Source organism: Stenella coeruleoalba, assembly GCF_951394435.1.
Source record: "Stenella coeruleoalba genome assembly, chromosome: 12".
Classification (NCBI taxonomy): Eukaryota; Metazoa; Chordata; class Mammalia; order Artiodactyla; family Delphinidae; genus Stenella; species Stenella coeruleoalba.
The window spans coordinates 33,070,784-33,097,404 of record NC_137158.1 but is presented as its reverse complement, the minus strand read 5'-3'; the positions used below and the strand labels follow the sequence as shown (position 1 = coordinate 33,097,404).

Below are 26,621 nucleotides of genomic sequence, written 5' to 3'. Positions count from 1 at the left end.
CAGCATAACAAAAACACAAAGTTAACATTTATCTTAGCTGATTTTTAAGGTTTGAAGTAACTGAATAGAAAAGTAAAAGAGAACAGAAAATTAAGAGGAAGATAAGTATTAATAAAAAAGAAAGAGCAGAAATTTAGATTATTGCCTTGAAACCACATGGTCAGATGTTAGACTATTTATTTATTTGTTTATTTATTTATTTACTTTTAAGATTAGGGAAGATGTTTTATGGCCACTAGCTATTCATTGTGTGGATTGTCATTTAGATGCAATTTTGTTTATTCAAGTAGCAATGTCCTGCTTTACAGTACACACACCTGAGCTCATCATAATTAGTCTCACACACACCATTCATAAAATTGTATTAGACTGCTTTTTTTTTTTTTTTTTTTGCGGTACGCAGTCCTCTCACTGTTGTGGCCTCTCCCATTGCGGAGCACAGGTTCCGGACGCGTAGGCTCAGCGGCCATGGCTCACGGGCCTAGCTGCTGCGCCGCATGTGGGATCCTCCTGGACCGGGGCACGAACCCACGTCCCCTGCATCGGCAGGCGGACTCCCAACAACTGCGCCACCAGGGAAGCCCTAGATTGCTTTTTAAAAGCTATTTTTCTATTAATATAACCTGCAGAGCCATCCGCAGAACCCTCTGTTTAGAGGTGACCATCAGTCTGACGTTTCCAGTTATCAATTCTTTGTTTTTCTTTATATTTTTATCATTATTATATGTATCCCTAATAACATAGATTAGTTTTGCCTGTGTTTTAAAATTCTTTCTAAATGGAATCATACTTCATGAACTTTTGCTTTTTGCCCAACCTTAAGTTATTAGATTCATCCATGTTACTGTGTGTCTTTATAGTCTATTCTCTTCTAGTGCTGTGCCGTATTTCATTGTATCAATATATCACAGTCTAGTTATCCATCCCATTGTTAATGGGCATTTTTATTATTTTCAGTTTAAGACTTTTTTTTTTTTTTTTTTTTTTTTTTTTTGCGGTACGCGGACCTCTCACTGTCGTGGCGTCTCCCGTTGCGGAGCGCAGGCTCCAGACACGCAGGCTCCGGACCCGCAGGCTCAGCGGCCATGGCTCACAGGCCCAGCCGCTCCACGGCATGTGGGATGTTCCGGACTGGGGCACGAACCCGTGTCCCCTGCATCAGCAGGCGGACTCTCAACCACAGCGCCACCAGGGAAGCCCAGATGGCATTTTTTAAATGTCTTTTATCAAGATGGTTGGCCAAGCAAATAATTTTCCAGTTCCATCGGTTTCATCTGTTTACTTGTTTATTTTTAGGTTGGTTGGTGGGCATTTTTTCCTGTGCCATAATTCTTCTTTGTGCATGGTTCCCTGACTCTCTACAACACTTTTCCCTCACACAGTGTCCTTTCCTGATCTAACTCTTCCTCATCCTTCAAGACAGACCAGGAATCATCTTAGGAAGTCTTATCCCACTGCATTCCTAAACAATCATAGTTGGTGTCCCCCATACACTTTATAGCAGACAGAAAAGGTATACTTAACAACCTAAGTATTGTCGGGGTGCTAGCTAATATGACTAGACACGCAGGCCAGTAAGAACAGATGCCAGCTGTAAACAACCAGGACTGGTGTGTACTGAGTAAGTATTAGCTATGCTCGAAGCGTGTACTACAATCAGGTGGAGAACATGTGCACACTATCATAGTATACTGTTCAATAATTTGAGTAATCTGTCACATCATATGGACAGGGAGCAATCATACTCACCCTGGAATCTTATGTTGCATGAATTCTTGGTGCAAAGAAAGCCCCAATAAATATTTTTTGAATGAAAGAAAATCTGTATGGAAGGAATTGCCTCAAATTTTCATTAAATAAATCACGTCTTATTCCTTCACAGCTTTAACCTCTGGAAGTTCATAAACAATGAATTCACTTCACTCACCCTGTTGTAACACCTCTGCTGAACTTTTGAACAAATCCTGGAATCCAGAGTTTGCTTATCAAACCCTCAGCATGGTGGATACAGCCATCCTCCCTTCCATGGTTGGGATTATCTGTTCAATGGGGCTGGTTGGCAACATCCTCATTGTATTCACTATAATAAGGTAAGGGCTTCTTTTTCTCTTCTGTAATTTAGGGACATGCTATACTCCTTCAATGAGTCCTTTTCCCCCTGTAGGATTTTTCTTAATGAAATCAGGTTTTGGAAATATTTGCTTAAGGTAATTAAAGAAGTTCTACAGATATTTTCATCATGTATTAAGTAACATCTGAGTCGCAGACGTCAAAATGTCAGTGCTTACTGTTGAGTCAGTGAATTTTTAGAGCAGTGATTCTCATTTTTAGCTACATATTAGAATCACCACAGGGACTTCCCTTGTGGTCTAGTGGCTGAAAATCTGCCTTCAATGCAGGGGACGCGAGTTCAATCCCTGGTGGGGGGATTGCAGGGCAATTAAGTCCGTGCACCACAACTACTGAGCCCGCACACCACAACTACTGAGCCCACACACCGCAACTAGAGAGAAGCCCACACACCGCAACAAAAGATCCCACATGCTCCTGATGCAGCCAAAAATAAACAAATATTTAAAAATTTAAAAAAAGAATCACCACAGAGCTTTTAAAAATCCTAATACAGAGTTTCACCCCAGACCAATTAACTCAGAATCTCTGGCAGTGGAGCCCAGGCAAGAACTGAAACTGCAAGGCAACCATTTTATCTTCTGGCAATAAGAGCTACCCTAAGAGGCTGACCTGGCCTGACTGGTAAAAGAGAGTCTTTTGTACTCACTTAGACAAGAGAGATACTCTACCTGATCTACTGCCAAAGATTCAGGCAGTCATACGTGGTGGGCTGCTCCCCTCAGTATGGACCACCCAGTGCGGGCCAAACTGAGAGGCACCTGCTCGCCTTTGCTTCATGTCCCCCACTTCATTCAGCTAATTTCCTGCTTCCCATCAAACCTAGAGCCTAAGGTTTAACTTGGAGCATAAGAACAGATTACAGTCAGCCCTCAGTACCCATGGGCTCTGTTTCCATGGGTTCCACATATGAGGCTTCAAGCAATCGTCAAAAATATGTGGCAAAAAATTCCAGAAAGCTCCAAAAAGCAAAGCTTGAATTTACCATGCCCTGGCAGCTATTTCCATAGCATTTCCATTGTATTTACAACTAATTACAGAGTATTTACATAGTATTAGGTATTATAAGTAATCTAGAGACGATTTAAAATATTAGGGAGAATGTGTATAGGTTATGTGCAAACACTACACCATTTTATAGAAGGAACTTGAGCATCTGTGGATGTTGGTATGGGTGGGGGGCAGCTGTCCTGAACCGATCCTTCATGGATACTGAGGGACCATTGTACTCGTCCTCTACTGGCTTGACAAAAATGAATTTAGAGTTAGTGTACACATGCCCCATCACTACATGATACCTTTGCTATCCTGATTATTTTCACATTTAAGGTTTACTTGTTTTAATACACATAAGGTGTTAAAAAAAAATTTGTCCTGGTCTCCGATCATACTTACAGCCACGATTTTAAAAGATTTTTGTCCATATTTATAAATTATAAAACACATTCTAACTTACTACCAAAAAGGTGTTTTCAGCATTATATTAACACATAACTACAACAAACTTTTGTGTAGCATATTACACTTACAGAGCACAGTTGTAAACTCATTCACTCCTCAAAATGGCAATACTCATTTGAGGAAAGAGGCCCAGGAGAGAAAATAATTTGTCTAGCATCACACAGCTGGTAAGTAACAGTCTTGGCACTTGAACTCAGATCCCATGATTCTAAACTCCAGGCTATATCCTCCATAATAATAACATCAAACAAATCATCAAAACTAGAAAGATGGTTGGAGTTACCATGTGGATGGAAGAATTCTCACAGGACCAATTAAAAGCAGGAGCAGCCCTCGGGAGAGTGACAGGATGACACTCACTATCCCTGAGAAAGCTCATCACTGGTCACTTTCCCCAGCTGGCTTCTCAACTTTTTATTGTCATTATCTCTGTAGTTAAGTGTAGTGTATCAATGGCATTTTTTTATGACATTCATAATTGAAGATTTATTTGGTATACTGGAATTCTACTCTTAATGAATTCAGACATTCCTTACTGTGTCCTGTAAAACCATTTGTGAATATCAAGCATTTAAAATTATTTTGTAAGTACTAGAAGCAGTTCCACTCAATATGTATTACTAAACACCTATTGCATGCCCAGAACTATTCTAAGAGTTATGCAAATGCCAAAGAAATATGGTAGCATCTGACTCTAAAAAGTTCATGGTTTACTGGAGAAGACAAGATTTAAATACATTAACTCATTTGAAAAATAATACAAGATATTAAAAACAAGTGGGTGAAAAAAGGTGATTCAAAGAACAAGTTCCAGGAACAGAGATGAAAGTAATCAAATATTCTCAGAAAGCCTCAGGAGGCAATAATGTGAAGTAGAAAGTTAACAGTCAGAAACCTGGGAATGTTTCCAGCTCACCCTGTTTGTCTGTTGCACCTGCTCACTTCTCCTTCCATCTTTCTCTCTTGCCCCTCAGTATTTTTGCTGTCCCCTCCTAAAGATACAAGCAGTGTGCCTCATGCCTGAGAGCCTTGGTCCCACTGTTGAGAAACCAAGTCCTTAGAAGGTGTAGCCCTCCAGAAATGGTTGCATTTTTACAGACACCTTTTATATGCAGACTGGTCAGTGTGAAATTCAGGCCCTGTGACAGGCTGTTGAAATATCTGGAGCCAGAGAAACTTCTTGGTCCTCCTCAAGTTACACCAATAGACAATGGCCTGATTCCACCCACTCATATGGAGACAAAGCTTGAAAAAAAAAAAAAGAAATGTGGAATGTGAATTCTTCTAAAAGTCAATACTGAGCTATAATTCCCAGAGACAGATTCTCAACATAAAGCAAATAGTCATTAAACTGGAAAAAAAAAAAGAGAGAAAACCTGAGCCATAATACTGACAAATTTATTTGCAATGATTGTGAAAAAATCTGCTACTTCTTCATACCATTACAATTTTATAGATAATAAGTAAGAAGATATATGTTAATGGAACTTTTAAGATGAATCCTTTAATCTTTCAAAAAACATCTGAAGCAACTTAATTTTTATTTTTATTGCTAGGATGTTGATATTTTTCTTTGCAAATTACTCTTCAAAAATTTATTAATCTCTCAAAAGTATTTGAAAGTAAATTAGTTTTAATTTTTTTCAGCTTGGAATTTATCTAACAGTTTTTTTAATTGCTCTCCAAAAAATGTAAGACAATTTATATTAATATTTTTATCATACCTTGCCATGATCCTTTATTTTTCTTTTTTTTTTTTTTTTTTTTTTTTTTTTGCGGTACGTGGGCCTCTCACTATTGTGGCCTCTCCCGTTGTGGAGCACAGGCTCCGGACGCGCAGGCTCAGCAGCCATGGCTCACGGGCCCAGCCCCTCCGCGGCATGTGCGATCTTCCCGGACCGGGGCACGAACCCATGTCCCCTGCCTCGGCAGGCGGACTCTCAACCACTGCGCCACCAGGGAAGCCCTATTTTTCTTTTTATTTTTTTAACATCTTTATTGGAGTATAATTGCTTTACAATGGTGTGTTCGTTTCTGCTTTATAACAAAGTGAATCAGTTATACATATACGTATGTTCCCATATCTCTTCCCTCTTGTGTCTCCCTCCCTCCCACCCTCCCTATCCCACCCCTCCAGGCGGTCACAAAGCACCGAGCTGATCTCCCTGTGCTATGCGGCTACTTCCCACTAGCTATCCATTTTACGTCTGGTAGTGTATATACGTCCATGCCACTCTCTCACTTTGTCACAGCTTACCCTTCCCCCTCCCCATATCCTCAAGTCCATTCTCTAGTAGGTCTGTGTCTTTATTCCCATCTTATCCTTAGGTTCTCCATGACCTTTTTTTTTTTTTTCCCTTAGATTCCATATATATGTGTTAGCATAGACTATTTGTTTTTCTCTTTCTGACTTACTTCACTCTGTATGACAGACACAAGGTCCATCCACCTCACTACAAATAACTCAATTTCATTTCTTTTTATGGCTGAGTAATATTCCATTGTATATATGTACCACATCTTCTTTATCCATTCATCCGATGATGGACACTTAGGTTGCTTCCATATCCTGGCTATTGTAAATACAGCTGCAATGAATATTTTGGTACATGACTCTTTTTGAATTATGGTTTTCTCAGGGTATATGCCCAGTAGTGGGATTGCTGGGTCATATGGTAGTTCTATTTTTAGTTTTTTAAGGAACTTCCATACTGTTCTCCATAGTGGCTGTATCAATTTACATTCCTACCAACAGTTCAAGAGGGTTCCCTTTTCTCCACACCCTCTCCAGCATTTATTGTTTCCAGATTTTTTGATGATGGCCATTCTGACCGGTGTGAGATGATATCTCATTGTAGTTTTGATTTGCATTTCTCTAATGATTAATGATGTTGAGCATTCTTTCATGTGTTTGTTAGCAATCTGTATATCTTCTTTGGAGAAATGTCTGTTTAGGTCTTCAGCCCATTTTTGGATTGGGTTGTTTGTTTTTTTGTTATTGAGCCGCATGAGCTGCTTGTAAATCTTGGAGATTAATCCTTTGTCAGTTGCTTCATTTGCAAATATTTTCTCCCATTCTGAGGGTTGTCTTTTGGTCTTGTTTATGGTTTCCTTTGCTGTGCAGAAGCTTTAAGTTTCATTAGGTCCCATTTGTTTATTTTTGTTTTTATTTTCATTTCTCTAGGAGGTGGGTCAAAAAGGATCTTGCTGTGATTTAGGTCATAGAGTGTTCTGCCTATGTTTTCCTCTGAGTTTGATAGTGTCTGGCCTTACATTTAGGTCTTTAATCCATTTTGAGTTTATTTTTGTGTATGGAGTTAGGAAGTGTTCTAATTTCAAACTTTTACATGTACCTGTCCAGTTTTCCCAGCAACACTTATTGAAGAGGCTGTCTTTTCTCCATTGTACATTCTTGCCTCCTTTATCAAACATAAGGTGACCGTATGTGCGTGGGTTTATCTCTGGGCTTTCTATCCTGTTCCATTGATCTATATTTCTGTTTTTGTGCCAGTACCATATTGCCTTGATTACTGTAGCTCTGTAGTATAGTCTGAAGTCAGGGAGCCTGATTCCTCCAGTTCCATTTTTCATTCTCAAGATTGCTTTGGTTATTCGGGGTCTTTTGTGTTTCCATACAAATTGTGAAATTTTTTGTTCTAGTTCTGTGAAAAATGCCAGTGGTAGTTTGATAAGGATTGCATTGAATCTGTAGATTGCTTTGGGTAGTATAGTCATTTTCACAATGTTGATTCTTCCAATCCAAGAACATGGTATATCTCTCCATCTATTTGTATCATCTTTAATTTCTTTCATCAGTGTCTTATAATTTTCTGCGTACAGGTCTTTTGTCTCCTTAGGTAGGTTTATTCCTAGATATTTTATTCTTTTTGTTTCATTGGTAAATGGGAGCGTTTTCTTAATTTCACTTTCAGATTTTTTATCATTAGTGTATACAAATGCCAGAGATTTCTGTGCATTAATTTTGTATCCTGCTACTTTACCAAATTCATTGATTAGCTCTAGTAGTTTTCTGGTAGCATCTTTAGGATTCTCTATGTAGAGTATCATGTCATCTGCAAACAGTGACAGCTTTACTTCTTCTTTTCCGATTTGGATTCCTTTTATTTCTTTTTCTTCTCTGATTGCTGTGGCTAAAACTTCCAAAACTATGTTGAATAATAGTGGTGAGAGTGGGCAACCTTGCCTTTTTCCTGATCTTAGTGGAAATGGTTTCAGTTTTTCACCATTGACAATGATGTTGGCTGTGAGTTTGTCATATATGACCTTTATTATGTTGAGGAAAGTTCCCTCTATGCCTACTTTCTGCAGGGTTTTTATCATAAATGGGTGTTGAATTTTGTCGAAAGCTTTCTCTGCATCTATTGAGATGATCATATGGTTTTTCTCCTTCAATTTGTTAGTATGGTGTATCACGTTGATTGATTTGCATATATTGAAGAATCCTTGCATTCCTGGAATAAACCCCACTTGATCATGGTGTATGATCCTTTTAATGTGCTGTTGGATTCTGTTTGCCAGTATTTTGTGGAGGAGTTTTGCATCTATGTTCATTAGTGATATTGCCCTGTAGTTTTCTTTCTTTGTGACATCTTTGTCTGGTTTTGGTATCAGGGTGATGGTGGCCTCATAGAATAACTTTGGGAGTATTCCTCCCTCTGCTATATTTTGGAAGAGTTTGAGAAGGATAGGTGTTAGCGCTTCTCTAAATGTTTGATAGAATTCACCTGTGAAGCCATCTGGTCCTGGGCTTTTGTTTGTTGGAAGATTTTTAATCACAGTTTCAATTTCAGTGCTTGTGATTGGTCTGTTCATATTTTCTATTTCTTCTTGGTTCAGTCTCAGCAGGTTGTGCATTTCTAAGAATTTGTCCATTTCTTCCAGGTTGTCCATTTTATTGGCATAGAGTTGCTTGTAGTAATCTCTCATGATCCTTTGTATTTCTGCAGTGTCAGTTGTTACTTCTCCTTTTTCATTCCTAACTATTGATTTGAGTTTTATCCCTTTTTTTCTTGATGAGTCTGGCTATGCCATGATCTTTTATTTGTTACCTTCTTAACATATAGATTGCTCAAACTATGAAGACTACACTAAAAATAAGGAGAACTAGATGCATTTAAAGAAGATTTAGGACTTTCCCATTTATGATAAATACTTGTATCAAAAGAGAATGAATAGAACAATAGTAAGATCATTAGTGATGCTGGAAAGCAAGAAATGAACTAACTTCTGACTTTGCCAAAGGAAGACTACAAAAATGTATGAAAGAATAGATTTACGGAAGGTGGAGCTTCCAGAATAAGGTGTCCTATGTGACTTTTTTTTTTTAAGAATCGATTTGTGCATTAGGAGGGTGACTATAAAGTAGTGAAGCCAGATATTACTACTCAGTCATACTTTAAATTCACAGCAGGTCTAAAGGAAGCCAGATTTTAAAATGTAGGAGGAAAACTGGGCCAATTAAAACGTAAAATTTTCCCCTTTTGCTCTTGGGAGAGAGACTTATGAACTCAGCCCCATTACTCAACTATTGTCCATGGCCACAGTGGGTCCTGGGAAACTCCTTCAATAAAGGCGATGATGTTTCTCTCCGTCAGTCCCCCACCCCCATGTTTTGGACATATCTTTCTCCTGTCTACTGACAGACGGCTTTGAGTGGGCAGAGGCTCTCTAAAGGATGCCTTGTCTCCCTATAAACAAAACGTTCCCATTCTTTCATTCCCTGCCCTCAACTGGCTGTCAAGGCAACTAATTTACACTAAATCATGAATTACTGAAACATCTTATTTTTTAACCCCTCCCCATGGTGTCTACATTTTATACAGAGATTACAGGAAGAAGAGTGAGTGTTCCTGAAGGAATACTAATGGTCTAATGATGGAATACCAGTTGCTAAGACAGAGATGGGAAATGCTTAGAACAAGGCCTCTTCTTTTTTCCCAGTCAGCTTAGTGCTCCCTCTGACCCAGCCCTATACCATTCTCAGGGTGCCAGCTGGAGTTGGAGTTGACCCACACCCTTGCTGTACACATACCCTATGCTTTAGATGCTACAAAACCTCCCAGTCACATCTGTTCAAATGAACTGGAAAGTTGATTGGAGACCCTTGTTGCTATGGTCCAATGCACCAAGACAGCTCTGGAGTAGAAAGGGGTTGAATGTCTTCCCCAAGGACACAATAAGTGAGGGCACAGAAATGAAACTAGAATTTCCAATTAGGTTCTCTTTATATATCTTACACTGTGTATCTAGAGCAGGGTTGGCAAATACGTCACTCTACTCTAAACTCTCCCACCCTTGGCAGTCATGTCTAATCACACAGATCTGTCCTTTAGTAGCGCCTGTGTGATGACTCACAATTCTTCTCAGCACAGTGCTTTATGAAATCACTACTAATCCATTGGTGTTGCCTCATGCTGACCTTAAACAAATGAACTACCAGTTATTTCTGAAGCACAAATTAGTTTACTCAAGATCAGCAAAGTATTGCAATTGGGGATCTGCAACTATGGCAAGCCACATGCAAGTGCCAACCAACAGAGAGAGGAGGATTCTTTTACAGAGGGGGAAAAAGAAGTTGGGAGGGCTGTAGTAAACAGAGTCCATTGGAGAAATTGAGAGTTCAAAATATAGTGGCTTGTCACTGGCTGAGTGGTGACAGTCTCTCATTGGCTAAGCTCCTGCCAGGCAAGAAGTCTTTCTTCTGTTGATCTCTGCTATCGTAGGGCATGAGAGCTCCCCGCTTCTGGCCTCCTGACTCCATTTTAATTGAGGTTTCTGTTTATTAATTTTTACACTCACAATAGGAATATAATTTAACTAGAGTTAAATGCCAAACAAGGACTCATGAGGCAACCCAGAGATAAACAAAATTAGGAAGGTACTACCATGTCCTACCACCATTCTCTGCACCAACACCACCACCCTTCTCCTGGCCCTGAGCTGAATGGAGGGAAAAAAAGTGGTTTTACAGATCTTGGAAGTTTGGGCTGCCTGGTGGGAGCTGTAGCCACAGTGGGATCTGGGACCATGGAGCGGGAACTGCAGGAGGAAGGTGGAGCCATGGGTGGGATGCAGCCACCGCCAGAGATGCCAACAGCAGAGAGGGGAAGGAAATACCCTGGCCTCTTCTCTCATCTTACCCTCCAATTTCCCTCCAATAGTGCTTCCTATTGGCCAAAACAAAACAAAAGCCAGTTGGCAAGAAGACCTAGGAACAAAGTGCAGAAGGGTGAAAAGTGGGCTTGAGAGTAGGCTGATCAGCAAGGAATCATCCTGCTTGTGTGGGGTTATATATATATTTTTAGTTTTATTTAACCCATTGCATATATCGCTGTTTCTGATTGCAAAAGGTAAACATGTTTTTAATAGAATCTTTTTAAACATTAAAAAATACAAAGAATAAAGTCACAATCAGTCATACTACTACTACCAAGTGGATAATCACTGGGATTACTGTGACATACTATTTCAGCATGTTTTTAGACAAATGTCTAAATAAATTTGGGGTCATACTACGTACATAGTTGATTTTTTTTTTTTTACTTAATAAGTACTTTCCCATTTGATTAAATATTCTTCCAAAGTATGATTTGTAACAACTCTATCATTTATTGTATGGGATTGTGGTATACCTTAATTTATCATAGCATTTAGATATGGCCATATTAACCATATGAAAAACACGTTAGCTGAAATGATCACTGATTTACATATTTTTTTTAGTGTTTGGTTCATGAGAGACAGAAATCTAATGAAGTCTGGCAACATGAAATCTGAAGATAAATTAGACCTAAGAAAAGAATGCAAGTGGTATAGTTAGAAATTTTACCATTTCTATTTAATTATTTTTAATTTCTATGCAGTCACTTTCAGTTTAAAAAAGTAATAATAAATATAATGTGTTAGTTTTATTACCCTAGTACCTTATGCCCAGATAAATATATCATTGGCTTCAGAATTCTCTTTTGCTATACAGAGTATCATGTAGAAACACTTTTATTTTATTCTTTTGTATTTCCAGTTAATGGCATGCACTGTCCTCAACAAAGGAATTTCCATAATTCATTATCAGTAAATGATGGGTGCCTACCTGGAGGAGAGCAAGGGCCATGGATCTAATTGCTGCAGTTAGGACCTAAGCAACCACTTGTGGTTTATACCCCAATTCAAATGGAAATAACATCTACTTAATAGGCAAAGATTTATAGGGTTTTTTATTATTGTGTTTTTGCTTTGTGTTTTTTAATTTATTTTTATTTATTTATTTTTGGTTGTGCTGGGTCTTTGTTGTCATGCACTGGCTTTCTCTAGCTCTGGTGAACAGGGGTTACTCTTCATTGCAGTGAGCGGGTTTCTCATTGCAGTGGCTTCTCTTGTTGTGGAGCATGGGCTCTAGGCACACAGGCTTTGGTAGTTGTGGCTCACGGGCTCAGTAGTTGTGGCGCACGGACTTAGTTGTTTCACGGCATGTGGGATCTTCCCGGACCAGGGCTCGAACCTGTGTCCCCTGCATTGGCAGGCGGATTCTTAACCACTGCACCACCAGGGAAGTCCCTTTGCTTCTGTTTTTGTTTTTTAGCGTGGAACTCCTTCCAGCTGACCTCTAATATCAGTTCCTCTCCCCTGAGCCCTCTCCATCTCCTACTCCCAATGGTCTGGTGAGGACGAGGATTAGAGACCAAGGACAGTCATTTAGCATCTCTTTTGGTTGACATGTTTTTTTTCTCAAGTCTCTTCTCCTTCTTGGTCTTTCTGATATGAGCCACCAACGTCCTGGGGACAAGGAACCAACCTGCTGTATTAGTGGCATCAACAATGCCCAAAGTGTGGTTGCTGAATAAGGACTCACAACAGTAACTCCCCCATCTAGTGTGTGCTGCCATGGCCTGGGTAAAATATCCTGGCCCTGACTGACGCCTCACATGAGCCTTTGATGGCTTAAATATTAAGTTCACAGGCTGTAGAATTTGCAGTCCCTGAATAATGAAGACACACACTAGCTTCCAAACAACAGAGCAATAGACCTGGATCCAGGGTGAACTAATAATTGTGGCACAATCTTAGGGCTAATTCTTATGTGCTACTTAAATTCTTATCTGTCCTCAATACAGATGTCACTTCTGCCAAGAAATCTGCCTCGACTGCCCCCAGAGGAGGGGGTAGAGGCCCATTTGTATGCGCTACTTGTGCTTTCTCTAGCTTTCTTTCATCACGTTATAATGTGATCATTTATTACACATCTAGACTATAAGCTCCTTGATGTTAGACTTTCTAGGTGATTTAGCTTTGCAGCCCAAAGCACAATATTATGCCTGACATATAATTGGTGCTCAATAAAACGTCTGTTGAATTAATAAATAGCATCTCCTAGATAAAGATGATACCTGTTTATTACTGAATGCCCCAAATCTTTGAAGATAGGGAGCAACTGAATTTTAAATTCAATTTCTGCTCTCAGAAAATTATTTTGCCTTCACTTCCCCCAACATTTGACAGAAGATGTTTCTCAGTGCCCTCCACCAATTCACTCGTTTCAGATTTCTACTCCACACTCTGGATTTCAGGGTCTTAATTAATAGTCTTTTTTGTTGAGTTAAATTTTATTGGAATATTTCTAAGTAATGGTCAAAAATTGTTTTAACAATGGCCTCAGTTAGGATTTGAACTTACAGCTTCAGTGGGGGAAAAAAAACATTGCAAGATGGAAACATTTATTTTCCCTATTCAGCTATATTTGGTGCTAGGGCTAGGTAAAGACAAAGTCTTTTGCCTGAGTGAGTTTAGAGTTGGTATAATTTGTTGCTATGTAGAAATTACTTCTGAACTTAGTGACTTAAAACAATCAACATTTGTTATCTCACACAGTTTTTTGTTTGTTTGTTTTTTTAATTTTTATTTATTTATTTTTGGCTGCATTGGGTCTTCGCTGCGGCACGCGGGCCCTCCCCAGTTGCAGCGAGCGAGGCCACTCTTCGCTGCGGTGCACGGGCCTCTCATCGTGGCGGCCCCCCTTTGTTGCGGTGCACAGGCTCCAAGTGTGCAGGCTCAGTAGTTGTGGTGCACGGGCTCAGCTGCTCTGCGGCATGTAGGATCTTCCTGGACCAGGGCTCGAACCCGTGTCCCCTGCATCGGTAGGTGGACTCCCAACCACTGTGCCACCAGGGAAGTCCCTCTCACACAGTTTTGAGGGTCAGGAATCCAAGAGCAGCTTAGCTGGGTTGTTCTGGCTCAGGGTCTCTCAAAAGGTTGCAGTCAAGCTGTCTGTCCATCTTTAGAGGACTATCTAAAGGCTTGGCTAGGTCTGGAGCATCTACTGCAAGGGAGCTCACTCACAGGTCTGGCAGGTTGGTACTGGTTGTTGGCAGGAGGCCTCAGTTCCTTTCCACATGGACCTCTTCACGGTGCTGTTGAGTAACCTCACAAGACGGCACCTGGCTTCCCCCGGAGAAAGTGATACAAGAGAGAGCAAGGAGAAAACCCCACCATTCCTTTATGTCCAAATTTTGAATGTCACACTGTCAATTCCACCACATCCTATTCGTTAGAAGTGAGTTACCAAGTTCAACCCACACTCAAAGGGAGGGAATTAGGCCCCCGCTCTTTTTTTTTTTTTTTTTTTTTTTTTTGCAGTACACGGGCCTCTCACTGTTGTGGCCTCTCCCGCCGCGGAGCACAGGCTCTGGACGCGCAGGCTCAGCGGCCATGGCTCACGGGCCCAGCCGCTCCGCGGCATGTGGGATCTTCCCGGACCGGAGCACAAACCCGTGTCCCCTGCATCGGCAGGCAGACTCTCAACCACTGTGCCACCAGGGAAGCCCTAGGCCCCCGCTCTTGAAAGCAATATCAAAGAAGTTATGGACATATTTTTAAACCACTGCAGTTAGTTATCAAATAGTTCAAAACGTCTGAATATACACAAGCATTCATATGTGCATTTGTGACGGTTTCCTTTTAACTTTTAAAATAATGTTAGCAATTGAAAATCTGTAAGAGATGGCATAAATTAAAGGCGTGTACTTTCAATGTCAATCCTCGGGTTTCCCTCCATTTCTTTCAGGTCCAGGAAAAAAACCAATTCCTGACATTTATATCTGCAACCTGGCTGTGGCTGATCTGGTCCACATCATGGGAATGCCTTTTCTTATTCACCAGTGGGCCCGGGGAGGACAGTGGGTGTTTGGGGGGCCTCTCTGCACCAACATCACATCCCTGGATACCTGCAACCAGTTTGCCTATAGTGCCATCATGACTGTAATGAGTGTGGACAGGTAAGTGAAGAGACTATGAAATATATTAACATAATTCAGAGATGCCTGTGCTTCCCCAAGGTCATCCCAACTTAAGCAACATCAGTGCTGGTTTGTAATAGCAAAGTTCCTCTTCCTTTGTTTGTTTCATTGTAGGACAGATCAGGTAATATTTTTCCAACTTTCACAGAGGTCAATTTTTTCATGGAAAACTTAAAACACTAAACATCTCCTTTTTCCCAATCATTTTTTCTATCTCAGTTTTATTTACAGTTGACTGCAAGAAAAAAAAAGACCATAGACCGCCTGGAGGGGTGGGATAGGGAGGGTGGGAGGGAGGGAGACGCAAGAGGGAAGAGATATGGGAACATATGTATATGTATAACTGATTCACTTTGTTATAAAGCAGAAAGTAACACACCATTGTAAAGCAATTATACTCCAATAAAGATGTAAAAAAAAAAAGACCATAAAATCATGAAATATTGGAGACCAGAATGAATGCCCCACCACCACCCATCATTCTTGCAAGAAGGAAGCAGAGGTCCTGAGAAGCGAGGGGGTTTGCTAAAGGCACATAGAGAGTCAGTGGCAGAGCTGAGAACTGAAGCAGGTCTCCTCACTCCTTGTCTAGGGCTCTTTCTGGTAAGTTCAATGTCTCACACACCCTTGTTATCACCTAGCAGCTTAAAGGAATCAGTGGAATAGTGGGCTCTTAAACAGCTATGAAGAGAAGTTAGAGTACCAGGAGGACCATCCTTTATACTCATCATTATGATTGGTTAATGCAAATACTGCCATTGACATCATTAGAAATTTGTTGGACTGTATCCCAGAACATGCCAAAGCCAGATTCTCCACCCATGTAAGCTAACGTTATTCAAGGAGATAATGGTGATGGCCAGAGCCTGTGGAGCCAGTGAGTGATGGAGCCCAGTTCAGAGGCAGGCTGTCCAGCTCTGGAGAGGGCAGGTAGCTGGCAACTACCTCACCACCTGGTTTCTTTAGGAAGCATGCAAGCTAGGATGTGCCCTGCATCACCCAGATGGCAGGACCTCCACACCAGCTCTTAGCAGCATTCCCCAAACAGAAACAAGCCCTGAAGACAACAGTAGAAAGCACAACAGAGCAACCCACTTGAAATCTCTATCCACCTTCTTCCCACCCCAAGCCCAACCCAGCACACTTGGTCCCCCTTGCTCTGATCTACTTTTTCTTTCTCCCTTGCTTCGAATATATTACATATGTTAATATATTTCGTGTACAAAGATATGCATGTGTGTTGTTTTTGTCTAGCCTTCCCTGATCATCAAATGTAAACTCCACAAAGGCAGGGTCTTTGGACACTACACTAGTGTCTGTGTAACAGTGCCTGGCACACGGGTGCTCAAAAACTACTGATGAATGAATGAGTGAATGTCAGTCTTGAGGGCTGTGTTAAATTTCCCTGAGTCCATCAAGGACTCTTTCCTGAGCTCTGCCTCTCTTACCCTTCCAAGTGGGCCTTTGGGGTCGGGAAGGGATGAGCAGTTCTTCAGATGGATAAACAAAGGGATAGCGGGGTTCATACACATCCTTCCCTGGATCATTATTATTCAGACGTGAATAATGATGGTAACGTTTAATGCAGTTTTTATATCCTGCTGCTTTTCTACAAAAGAATTATCAAAATACGTAGAGTATACTTCTCAACTTATACTTAGCTTCACATTTTTTAATCTGCGTGCCGGGCAGGTCGATCTGGTTAGTTCAGCTGATGCACCAATGCTGATGGTGTGTGGAGTAAAGCCTGGTGAGCTTGCCAGGGTTCCAACACCAGAGCCCTGCGCGGGGCAGGAACCGCTGCAGAAAAGCAACCTAAAGTATAGTCCTCCCCATCGTGATCCCATTCTCAGAAGAAGAAAAGCTTCTTCATACCATGTACATACCATGAAGGCAGGAGAGTATCGGCTTTTTCTTTAAAGAGGGGAAACTGTACCCCTTCGGTAAACCTCTTACTGCAAATAAAGTGAAAGCACATTGTCTGCCTTAGAACAGACCACAGAACATTTCCTAATGTTCACAGGTTTTTTCTGAGTGTATGTGTGTGTGTGTGTGTGTGTGTGTGTATCTTACACAACTGAATAGTGTGTATTTTTCTTTTAACCTTATGGACACAGAATGCTAAAATTTTACTTTCAAATTAAGACATTCAGGCCTTTATCCTTCTCCCTGCCCTCACTTTAGAGGATCACGTGGCCAGAGACAAATAAAGATTTTGTAAAACTGAACCTTTCCCCCAGCCCCTGGCATTTCTTGCAGTTCTAACTCTACTAAATTCACAAAAATTCAACAAAATCTATAACTCTGTAAAACAGAAATGAAGTTTTCTCTGTAATGCCAGCACTTAATGTCAGTGCCACCAGTATGCCTTATTGTTTATACATTTATTTGAATTGTCAATTTAATGGATCATAAAACTCAAGTGTTTCCCATAACTCTTTCATTTTTCTTTCTCTGATTAATTAATAACTGCAAGTGTGTGGAATATTTTAAGAGAGGGCTCCTACCTTTAAAGCAATACAAAAAAATTCTATAAACATCCAAAATATGAAAAATATTTGCCTCTAGGTGAAAGCTACCTAGACTTTCATTAGTGGTTACTTTCTTTAGTAAATTTTCTAGAACAACAACAAAGTCAGTAAGTAGGAGCCAAAATTCCCCATTCATTCATTTACCAAATATTTACTGAGCACAGACCGTATGACAGGAACGATGCCAGACACAGGAGGTACAGCAGCATTAAACTAATAGCCAAGGCTCCTGCCTTCATGGGGCTTCCATTCCAGAGGTGTAGACAGACATTACACACGGGTAAATGTGTATTTCCACACAATGATACCTACTAGAAGGAAAAGTAGAGTTGCCCCACAATCCGCATTTATAGTCATGGGCCCTTGTATAGAGCGAGTGGTCAGGGGAAGCTTCTCCGAGAGGGAGACCTAAATGGGGACTCAGAGTAGAAGCAGGAGGAAGGAGAGCACGTCCTGCCAGGCGGGTAGAACAGCATGTACCTGACGCTGAAAGAGACAGAGTTTGAAGGAAGGCCAGGGAGAGACTGGCACAAACTTCAGCCTGAGTGACAGGGAGGGCCGGAGGGAGAAAGACATCAAGGGTCATGGTGAGAATTCTGAATTTTATCTAAAAGACAAAGAAAGGCCATTGAAGCGTTTTCAGTTGGGGAGATGATGAGAGAAGATTCCCTAACCGATTGATGCCATGACTCCATCATCTTTAATCGCAGACAGAATGATGGCAGGGTTGCTGTACAATCACTACTTCATTCCCTTCCTCAGCAGGAAGGGAAGGGAGCTTTCTCTCCTTGGCGACAGATAACGCAGGTGCAGTGTGGGGAAGGAGGGGTGGCTGAGGCACCCGGGGTCACAAGCCTGTCCCTGCATGGCAAGGGGTCCCCTAAGTGAGTGCAAAACGTCCTACCTCTTGTGCAAAATTGAAAGAGCAAGGAGACGGAGAATTTTCCATTTTCATAAATCTTCCTTAAGTAGCTCTACAAAATCTTGGAGAAAATTAAAGGACCATTGACCACATTTGACATTTGTTTAATGTCTACTAATGCTGCTTTCCTACACCCCCGACTGCCAGCAAAACTGTGCTTTCTCAAATACCTCCTCTGGATCTGAGCTCTCTTTTTCATGCTTTAGCTTTCAGCTGTGTCTGAAAAATTATTCTTGGATTTGCTGGAGGACCAAATATGTTTGATATATCAGGATTTCAAGGTTGATTAATGATTATCCTTTTTTCTGGATCAAAGTTGAAAAAAAGAAAAGAGAGAACCCCTTCCCCATGAAATTAGTCCACATCCCCCCTCCAGCCTACGTTTCCTGAGGAATTTGTATTGTCTGCTAGTCACGTTTGTTAATTCTCACTGTGATTTCTGTGAACTAAGCCCCCAAGAGCCTGGGGAACTAACTCTAAAGCCATGTGAGCAAGACGTCTGCCCCAGGTGCCTGAATCTCACGCTGCTGGGGATTCTCCCACCAGCCAACGCACTTTCCTCCTTCCTGTCCTACATCAGCCACCGTCCCTCCTGTCCCACATTGGTACACCCTCCCTCCCGTCCTGCCCTCCTGGAGGAAATCCCCATTCAGAGACAAAGTTTTCCAGAGCCTCTTGTGCAAGGGCAGCACCTCTGTAAAGAAAAAGTTTGCACAGCAGAATCTTACCATTTTCAGGGTCTTCATGTAAGTGACAGCTGTGTATCAGTGAGTGGTTTATTCAGACTTACGGGGTCAAGAATTGTTTTCTCTACAGGTACCAGCCAGCTCTTAAAAAATATAACTTTCTTTCACCCTGATAGAGGTGTGCTTCAGGGAGGAGAATAATACTAATAATTTACTCTTGTCATGAACCTTTCATCCTTGGAGCTCAGTGCTTTTATTGATTGTTCCCAAACCCTTCTTAACCGGCTTTGCAGGTACTTGGCTCTCGTCCAACCGAGACTGACGAGTTGGAGAACAAGGTACAAGACAAGCCGCATCAATCTGGGCCTTTGGGCAGCTTCCTTTATTCTTGCATTGCCTGACTGGGTCTACTCGAAGGTCATCAGATTTAATGACGGCGTTGAGAGTTGTGCTTTGATTTAACATCCCCTGACGATGTACTCTGGTAGGTTGTTAAAACTTAAGAAGAATAGACTTGAATTAAATCTTGAAGTGCTTCATCCTCCTTGTCAACACGTGAGCAACCGCGAAGAGTGTCCTTGGGGATCCTCTTCGGGCCGGTCTCCCCACTTAGTTCTCTGCTTCCCACCATCAAGTTGATAGTTTGATTTTAAGGAGAGGGTAACCTTTCGAAGAAGATTCTGAGTTTAATCATGTAACCTCAGTGGGTGCAAATATATTTAAATGTGGATTTTAAAGATCCATGGCAGCCAGATTCAATAGGAGCACAGCAACCAAGGGAGGGGCAGACTTTCCAAAAGGGTCTAGGAGTCATGAGATTCAAACCGTATCGATGTGCAGCTGGAGTTTGGTTGAGTCGCGTCCCTCGAAAAGATATATCCAAGTCCTAACTCTCAATGCTTGTGAATACGATCTCACTTAGAAATAGTCTTTGCAGATATAATCAAGTTGAGATGAGGTCTTACTGGATTAGGGTGGGCCCTAAATCCGATGATTGGTTCCTGATAAGGAGAGGGAGATTTGAAGAGACACAGAGAGGATGCATGTGAAGACAGAGGCAAAGACTGGAGTGACGTGTCTATAAGGCAAGGAACACCAAGGATTGCCAGAAGCCACCAGAGGCTAGGAGAAAAGTCCTGGAGCCCATACTCCCTCCCCAAAACCCCAAAAAGGAACCAACCCTGCCAACACCTTGATTTCAGACTTCCAGCTTCCACAACTGTGAGACAGTAAATTTCTGTTGTTTTAAGCCATCCAGTGTGTGGTAATTTGTTACAGCAGCTTTAGGAAACTAATACAGCAACCAACACAGTCATTTATTACATTTTAATTTGAAAAGAAAAATTAAGTCAAAATTTTTCTGATTGAAAGTTTGAACACAGCATTAGAATCTCTGACTAAGATTTTTCGATCGCCTGCTAAGGGTCAGGTACTGTGCTAGGTGCTTTTTACATACATTATGGCAAGTCAGTCTGGCAGATCCCTTTTTCCCAGTCTACCACTTGTCAAATAGATGAGTCATTTCTGCATCACACAGACACAGTCTGAGAGGGATGGAGGTAGAGGCCCAGCAAGGCTACGAATCCAGCAACAAAAAAATCTCCAGAGGAGTGCAACGTCGATACCATGATTGTTTATTCGTTATTTCTCACAACAGCAGTGGCTCCACTCACAGACAGAAAGCGTCAGCTCATCTAAAGGTGAAATGATAGTTAATCACCGAGGGCTGATAAATTAACCTGGCCGCACCCGGTCTGAAAGGAGAGCAGGACCTGAAGCTCACTATATGACTACATGACTTTGGCCTGTGTCACATAAGCAGAGACTATTTTGCAGCAACAGCTATTCCTGCTCTTTTCGGTTGGCTATGGTAAGGGATATTCTGAGGTTCTGGCCTCTGTTGTTCCTGCCAGAATTAAGTCCTTACGGTGAACGGAGACTGGGACTAGTGTGCTACGTTCAGAGGCCCTCCGGCTCCGGAGCGCTCTCTCTGCCACCCAGTCCACACCCACCCAATGCCAGCTGCCTTCTTCCACACAAGGGTTTTGCCCCGGAAGGAGGATACCCGGTGTCTGGGCAGAAACAGAGTTGGCCCACCCAAGGGTTCCCCCCGGTGGAGCACTGAGAAAATGACCGGCTGATTTGACAACAGGTCCTCTTCTGTGCCCTTTGAGAGACCATCTGGAGTCTCAGTTACAAGCGTGAGCTCTGGAGCTGGCCTGAGTATCTGGGTTCAAATCTCACCTCTGCCACCTACTAGCTGAGTAACCTTGGGCAAGCCGCTCAACCCCTCTGTGCCTTAGTTTCCTCCTCCGTAACATGAAGATGCTAATGGCATTGTACTCCTGGGGATGCACAGATTCAATGGGTTAAAATATGTAAAGCACCCTCAATAGTGCCTACTACATAACAAATGCCACCTGTTGCCCGTTGTTGTTAATAACACTAAATATAATGATAATAAGCACCTTCACCCACTCTGCAGTACCCAGTAGCATTGGCTACTGAGAAGAGCTGGCTAGAGAAGAGTCGTTGTCTATGAATAATGAAAAGCAGACCTTCTGTATGTGAAAGTACCCAGAGAGCCTTAACTTTTCCCCCAAGCACTTTTATTCTGGGCCCTGAAAAATCACAGAATCATAAACTGTAGAAGTCCCTAGCGTTGTGAATGTAACAGTCATGTCTCCTCTCTCATTTTACAGGTATACTCTGTATTTGACGATAACAACTTTCTTTTTCCCTTTGCCCTTGATTTTGGTGTGCTATATTTTAATTTTATGCTATACCTGGGAGATGTATCAACAGAATAAGGTTGCCAGATGGTAAGTGTATGCCTTATTTTGTTTTATTTGTTAAAAGAACAATTCAGAGATCTAAGATGTCTACAATAGAAGCTTAAGCATTAGTCACTTAAAACATGCCAAGCTCAGACATATGGGCATTAATGTCTATATAAGGCATTTTCTGAAAATAAGTCATGTTCTGAAGCAGCTATTTGAAGATCTCTCAGTGATAAATATTGTAATCACTGATGTAATGGTTTCATAAAAATGTAAACAGAACTCAAGACTCTGTTTAAAGAATAATTTTGTATTTGTCATCAGCATTGTTATTTAAATGTTTTATTTGTACATTTTGCAGAGTTGTGTACATATGTAAATATCCTAGATGTTGTGTATATTTTATAACCTTTTAATTTTTGTGGGGTTTTTTTTAGTGTGGGGAGGAGGATCTCATTAATATTTGAATACTTAGAACACGGTTAATTAGGACTAATTAAAACCAAAGACTTACCTAAAGACAATAAACTTAGGAAGGACCTTTAATGATACTTGTCTCTAAAACTATATGAATAAATCTAAATTATTTTCCACTTGAAATTGTACATATCAGTTTGTTCAAATGAGTCAGTGATTATACAACATGTTAGGTTAAAAAATCGTTATTAGGGCTTCCCTGGTGGCGCAGTGGTTGAGAGTCCGCCTGCCGATGCAGGGGACACGGGTTCCTGCCCCAGTCCGGAAAGATCCCACGTGCCGCGGAGCGGCTGGGCCCATGAGCCATGGCCACTGAGCCTGCGCGTCCAGAGCCTGTGCTCCGCAACGGGAGAGGCCACAACAGTGAGAGGCCCGCGTACCGCAAAAAAAAAAAAAAAAAAAAAAAAAAAAAAAAATCGTTATTAAAATTTGTCTTTAGAATAAATTACTGTATTTTTTTGAGAAGACAAGATTGTGGGGTTTCCCCACACACCATATGTAACACTGTGAAGATTTAAAAAAAAAGAATATGTGAAAAATGTAACCACCATTAGTCAAAATTTGTGGCAAACCCTGGTACCAAAGGTTTAGGTGTTCTATTGGCCCATGACATTTTTTCTGATTTCTTTAAATTCTTTGGAATTATTACATTATTAAAGAGTGGTCTAGGGCTTCCCTGGTGGCACAGTGGTTGAGAATCTGCCTGCCAAAGCAGGGGACATGGGTTCGAGCCCTGGTCTGGGAAGATCCCATATGCCGCGGAGCAACTGAGCCCGTGAGCCACAATTACTGAGCCTGCGTGTCTGGAGCCTGTGCTCCGCAACAAGAGAGGCCGCGATAGTGAGAGGCCCGCGCACCGCGATGAAGAGTGGCCCCCACTTGCCACAACTAGAGAAAGCCCTCGCACGGAAACGAAGACCCAACACAGCCATAAATAAATAAATAAAGCAAACTGTCAACAAGTAAAAATAAATAAACACTATTATATTAAAAAAAAAAGAGTGGTCTATTTAGAATGGGAAAGAGAAGCAACCACAGTTATAGACAAAAATTAGCTTCTAAATGTATCACGGGTGAGAAGGTTGAAATGGCATCATATGGAATATTACGACATCGACAGCTGGAGAGGACGCTTGAACCCTTTTAAAACAGTTCTCCAAATCAGATCACTTTGCTCCCAACACCTTTCTCAGAAATGCTGAGCATCTTATAAAACAAAGTTCATATGGTCCAGTTATCCCTAAAAATGCAATAAGTTAGAGGAATGATGGTGCCTACTCTGATGAACTGCAGAAGAATCATTATCTTAGAGTGATTTTCAGCTGCCATTTCCCAGGCTTATTCATCTGCTTGTCATGTCCCAGAGAAATTTCTAGTTAATGTCTAAATATGACATAACATGATGAAATTTGGGAAATTTAAGAATTTTTTATTTTAGAAAAATTTTAAATTTACATCAAACTTGCATAAGTAGTACAGAGAGTTTCCATGTACTCCTCACTCCAGTTTCCCCATTAACATCTTACCATGTTGCATTTGTCAAAACAAAGATAATGGCATTAGTACACCACTATTAACTAAACTCTACCCTATATTGGACTTCACTGGTTTTTCCATTAAAGTCCTCTTTCTGCTCCAGGATTCAATCCAGGGGACCACACTGCATTTAGTTGACACATCGCCACAGTCTCCTCTGGTCTGTGACAGTTTCTCACTCTTTCCTTGTTTTTCATAACTTTGTAGTCTTAAGTACTGTACTTAAGGAGTACTGGTCAGGTATCCTGTAGAATGTCCCCCAGTCTCGGTTTGTCTGATAACGTATCACGATGAGACTCTAAGGTTAAGGTAGTGTTTACGAGGTTTCTTCACTTCAAAATGACTACTTATCCCTTTCTCTATTCCATTATTTGGAAATGAGTCATTAAGTATAGCCCACCCTCAAGAGGGAAAGGAGGGTGAGAATTAAGCTGTGTCTCCTGGAAAGGGGAGTATCTACATATATTATTTGGAATTTTTCTGTAAAGAAGGTTTGTCGCTTCTCTCCCACGTTATTCAATCATTTATATCAGTACAGATTCATATATCTTTATTTGATACTTTGGATTATAATTCACTGCTATGTAATTTATTTTGTTTCTCGAAATGTTCCAGCTTTGGAAAATTCAGGCAATTTTTCACAGGGCTGAAAAAGAGTATTTTCACAGTGCTCCAAATAAGTAAGAAGAAAAATGAGCTTCACATTTCACTACATAGCCATTCTGAACTGTCCAAAAAGTTCTGGGACATTGTTGTCCCATAATTTCTATGGTTGTTTGTGTCCTGTCTCTCCAAATGTTTCCGCTACAGCTGCAATCCCAGTGTTCCAAGGCAGAGAGTGATGAAGCTGACGAAGACGGTGCTGGTGCTGGTGGCGGTCTTTATCCTGAGTGCTGCCCCCTATCACATGATACAACTGGTGAACTTACAGACAGAGCAGCCCACGCTGGCTTTCTATATGGGCTATTACCTCTCCATCTGTCTCAGCTATGCCGGCAGCAGCATCAACCCTTTCCTCCACATCCTGCTGAGTGGAAATTTCCGGAAACGCCTGCCTCAAGGGCAAAGGAGAGTGACTGAGAAGGAAATCAACAACATGGAAAGCACCTTGAAATAGAGCTTTAAGGAGAGTACATGGATCATCAAAAGTCTAGACAGGCTTGCCTATGTTATTGATGTTATTAAAAAGGGCGGGCAAAACGGTGTGCTGGTGTCCATTCTTGTTGTGCCCTTGTGACTCTAGAATAGTGCTGTAACCATTCAAATGCAGTGAGTTTAACATGCTAACTTAGGTGAAACATAAAATATTTGTCTGTGTAGGCAGTAGGCAGTGGGATAGCTGAAGAGACCCGAGCTCCATGGTTGTGGATGTTATTTCAGCATCTTATAAACTAGTCACTGATGAATATGGCCATCCCTGACCATCGACTGAAACTCACCAAGGAATTTGACCTTGCCGTCTACACTGTGGCCCCACTGTAACAGTGCCCTTGAGGCTCCTAAGAGGGGATCACCTTACGATGAGATCTGAAGTATGGCCATTTTTTAATCTACAAAAATGTCAGTTTCATAGGGTCTAATTTAATGCCTTCAACAATCAACTCCATCTGTTAGCATGACCATTAGCATGTACTGAACACATACCACATGTAAGATTACATGTAACAAACCTTCGAGGTAAGCATTACCCCAGTTTACTAAGGCTCAGAAAGGTTAAGTGATAAGCTTAACACTGCACAGCTACATAAAAGCTGGGCTGAAATCCAGGTCTGCCTGTTTCTGTCTTTTTACTACAGCCCCTTGGCAACCTGTACCTATCATACTGAAAAGGGCCAATAATTGGGTTTTGTTGTTGTTGGTTTTTTTGCTTTCTCCTACACCCCTACAGGAAAAGAACTAAAGTCTGAAAGAAATGAGTTCATATTCTTAAAGAAATAAGTTTATGCATATTCTTTTGCATTTAGCTTTGTTCTCATACCTACAAATGATAGAAACCAGCATCTGCATTTTAATAGTATAATAGTATTCTTCAGGACGTCAAGTACACTCAGACACATTCTCTTTAGGTAACAGTGGATGTTTAGTCAAGGCTGCAGAAAGTAATTCGCTTTTAATTTCACAGATGTTCATTATGTCTTTTCCTTTTGTGGCTTGTATAAAACATTCACTTTGATACAGTAAGGAAAAAATGCTTTTAGAGTCTATATTCTCAACAAGGTAAATATTTTATTTTGTTTGGGGATGAATCTGTAAACCCACCTCCCTCATCTAAATATATAAAACCGCTTGCTTCATGGGCATATAAAACTGATTTTTCATCAGCCCTTTATATAAAAGAGTCACAGAGACCAGGTTTCTAATAACCTGATCTCCATTTTTATATCTCAGTTGTCAAGACAAATGACTTTTAACCCGATGCATTTGGTTCTAGATCTTTTAGAGACCATTTTGGAACACGGTAATATCAAAATTCATATCTGGATGAAAGGTTGTGTAAACAGCATTAGAACTACAAACTGAGACAGGGCACATCTGAGATATTTCAGTTCTGTAACTGAGGTCTGCAGAGCTACACACAGAGGCTGCATGCTCCTTTATAGTTTCCATCAAAAGCTGTGCCATGGCTATAATTCCAGGGGCCTTCATTCTCGCTACTCTAAGGTACAACAGTCAGGGTTCAGTGAATAACCCTGACATCTGAAGACCCAACACGATGGGTCATAAACAGAAGTTATTATTTGATAATTGAAGAGAAATTGAAGAGTTTACCTCCTTTGTCTTTTTTAATA

At 41.1% G+C, this 26,621-nt stretch overlaps 1 protein-coding gene across 1 annotated transcript; it reads left to right on the top strand.

Moving 5' to 3' along the window:
• Window positions 1-1,822: 1,822 nt before the first annotated feature.
• Window positions 1,823-24,949, top strand: MCHR2 (melanin concentrating hormone receptor 2; the record flags this gene model as incomplete). The annotated part of the gene is given in 7 exon segments (XM_079939590.1): window positions 1,823-2,090; window positions 14,669-14,684; window positions 14,686-14,879; window positions 19,333-19,487; window positions 19,490-19,523; window positions 21,742-21,861; window positions 24,643-24,949. Coding segments are annotated over 7 exon segments (1,008 nt in total). The 5' UTR covers window positions 1,823-1,908.
• Window positions 24,950-26,621: the final 1,672 nt, after the last annotated feature.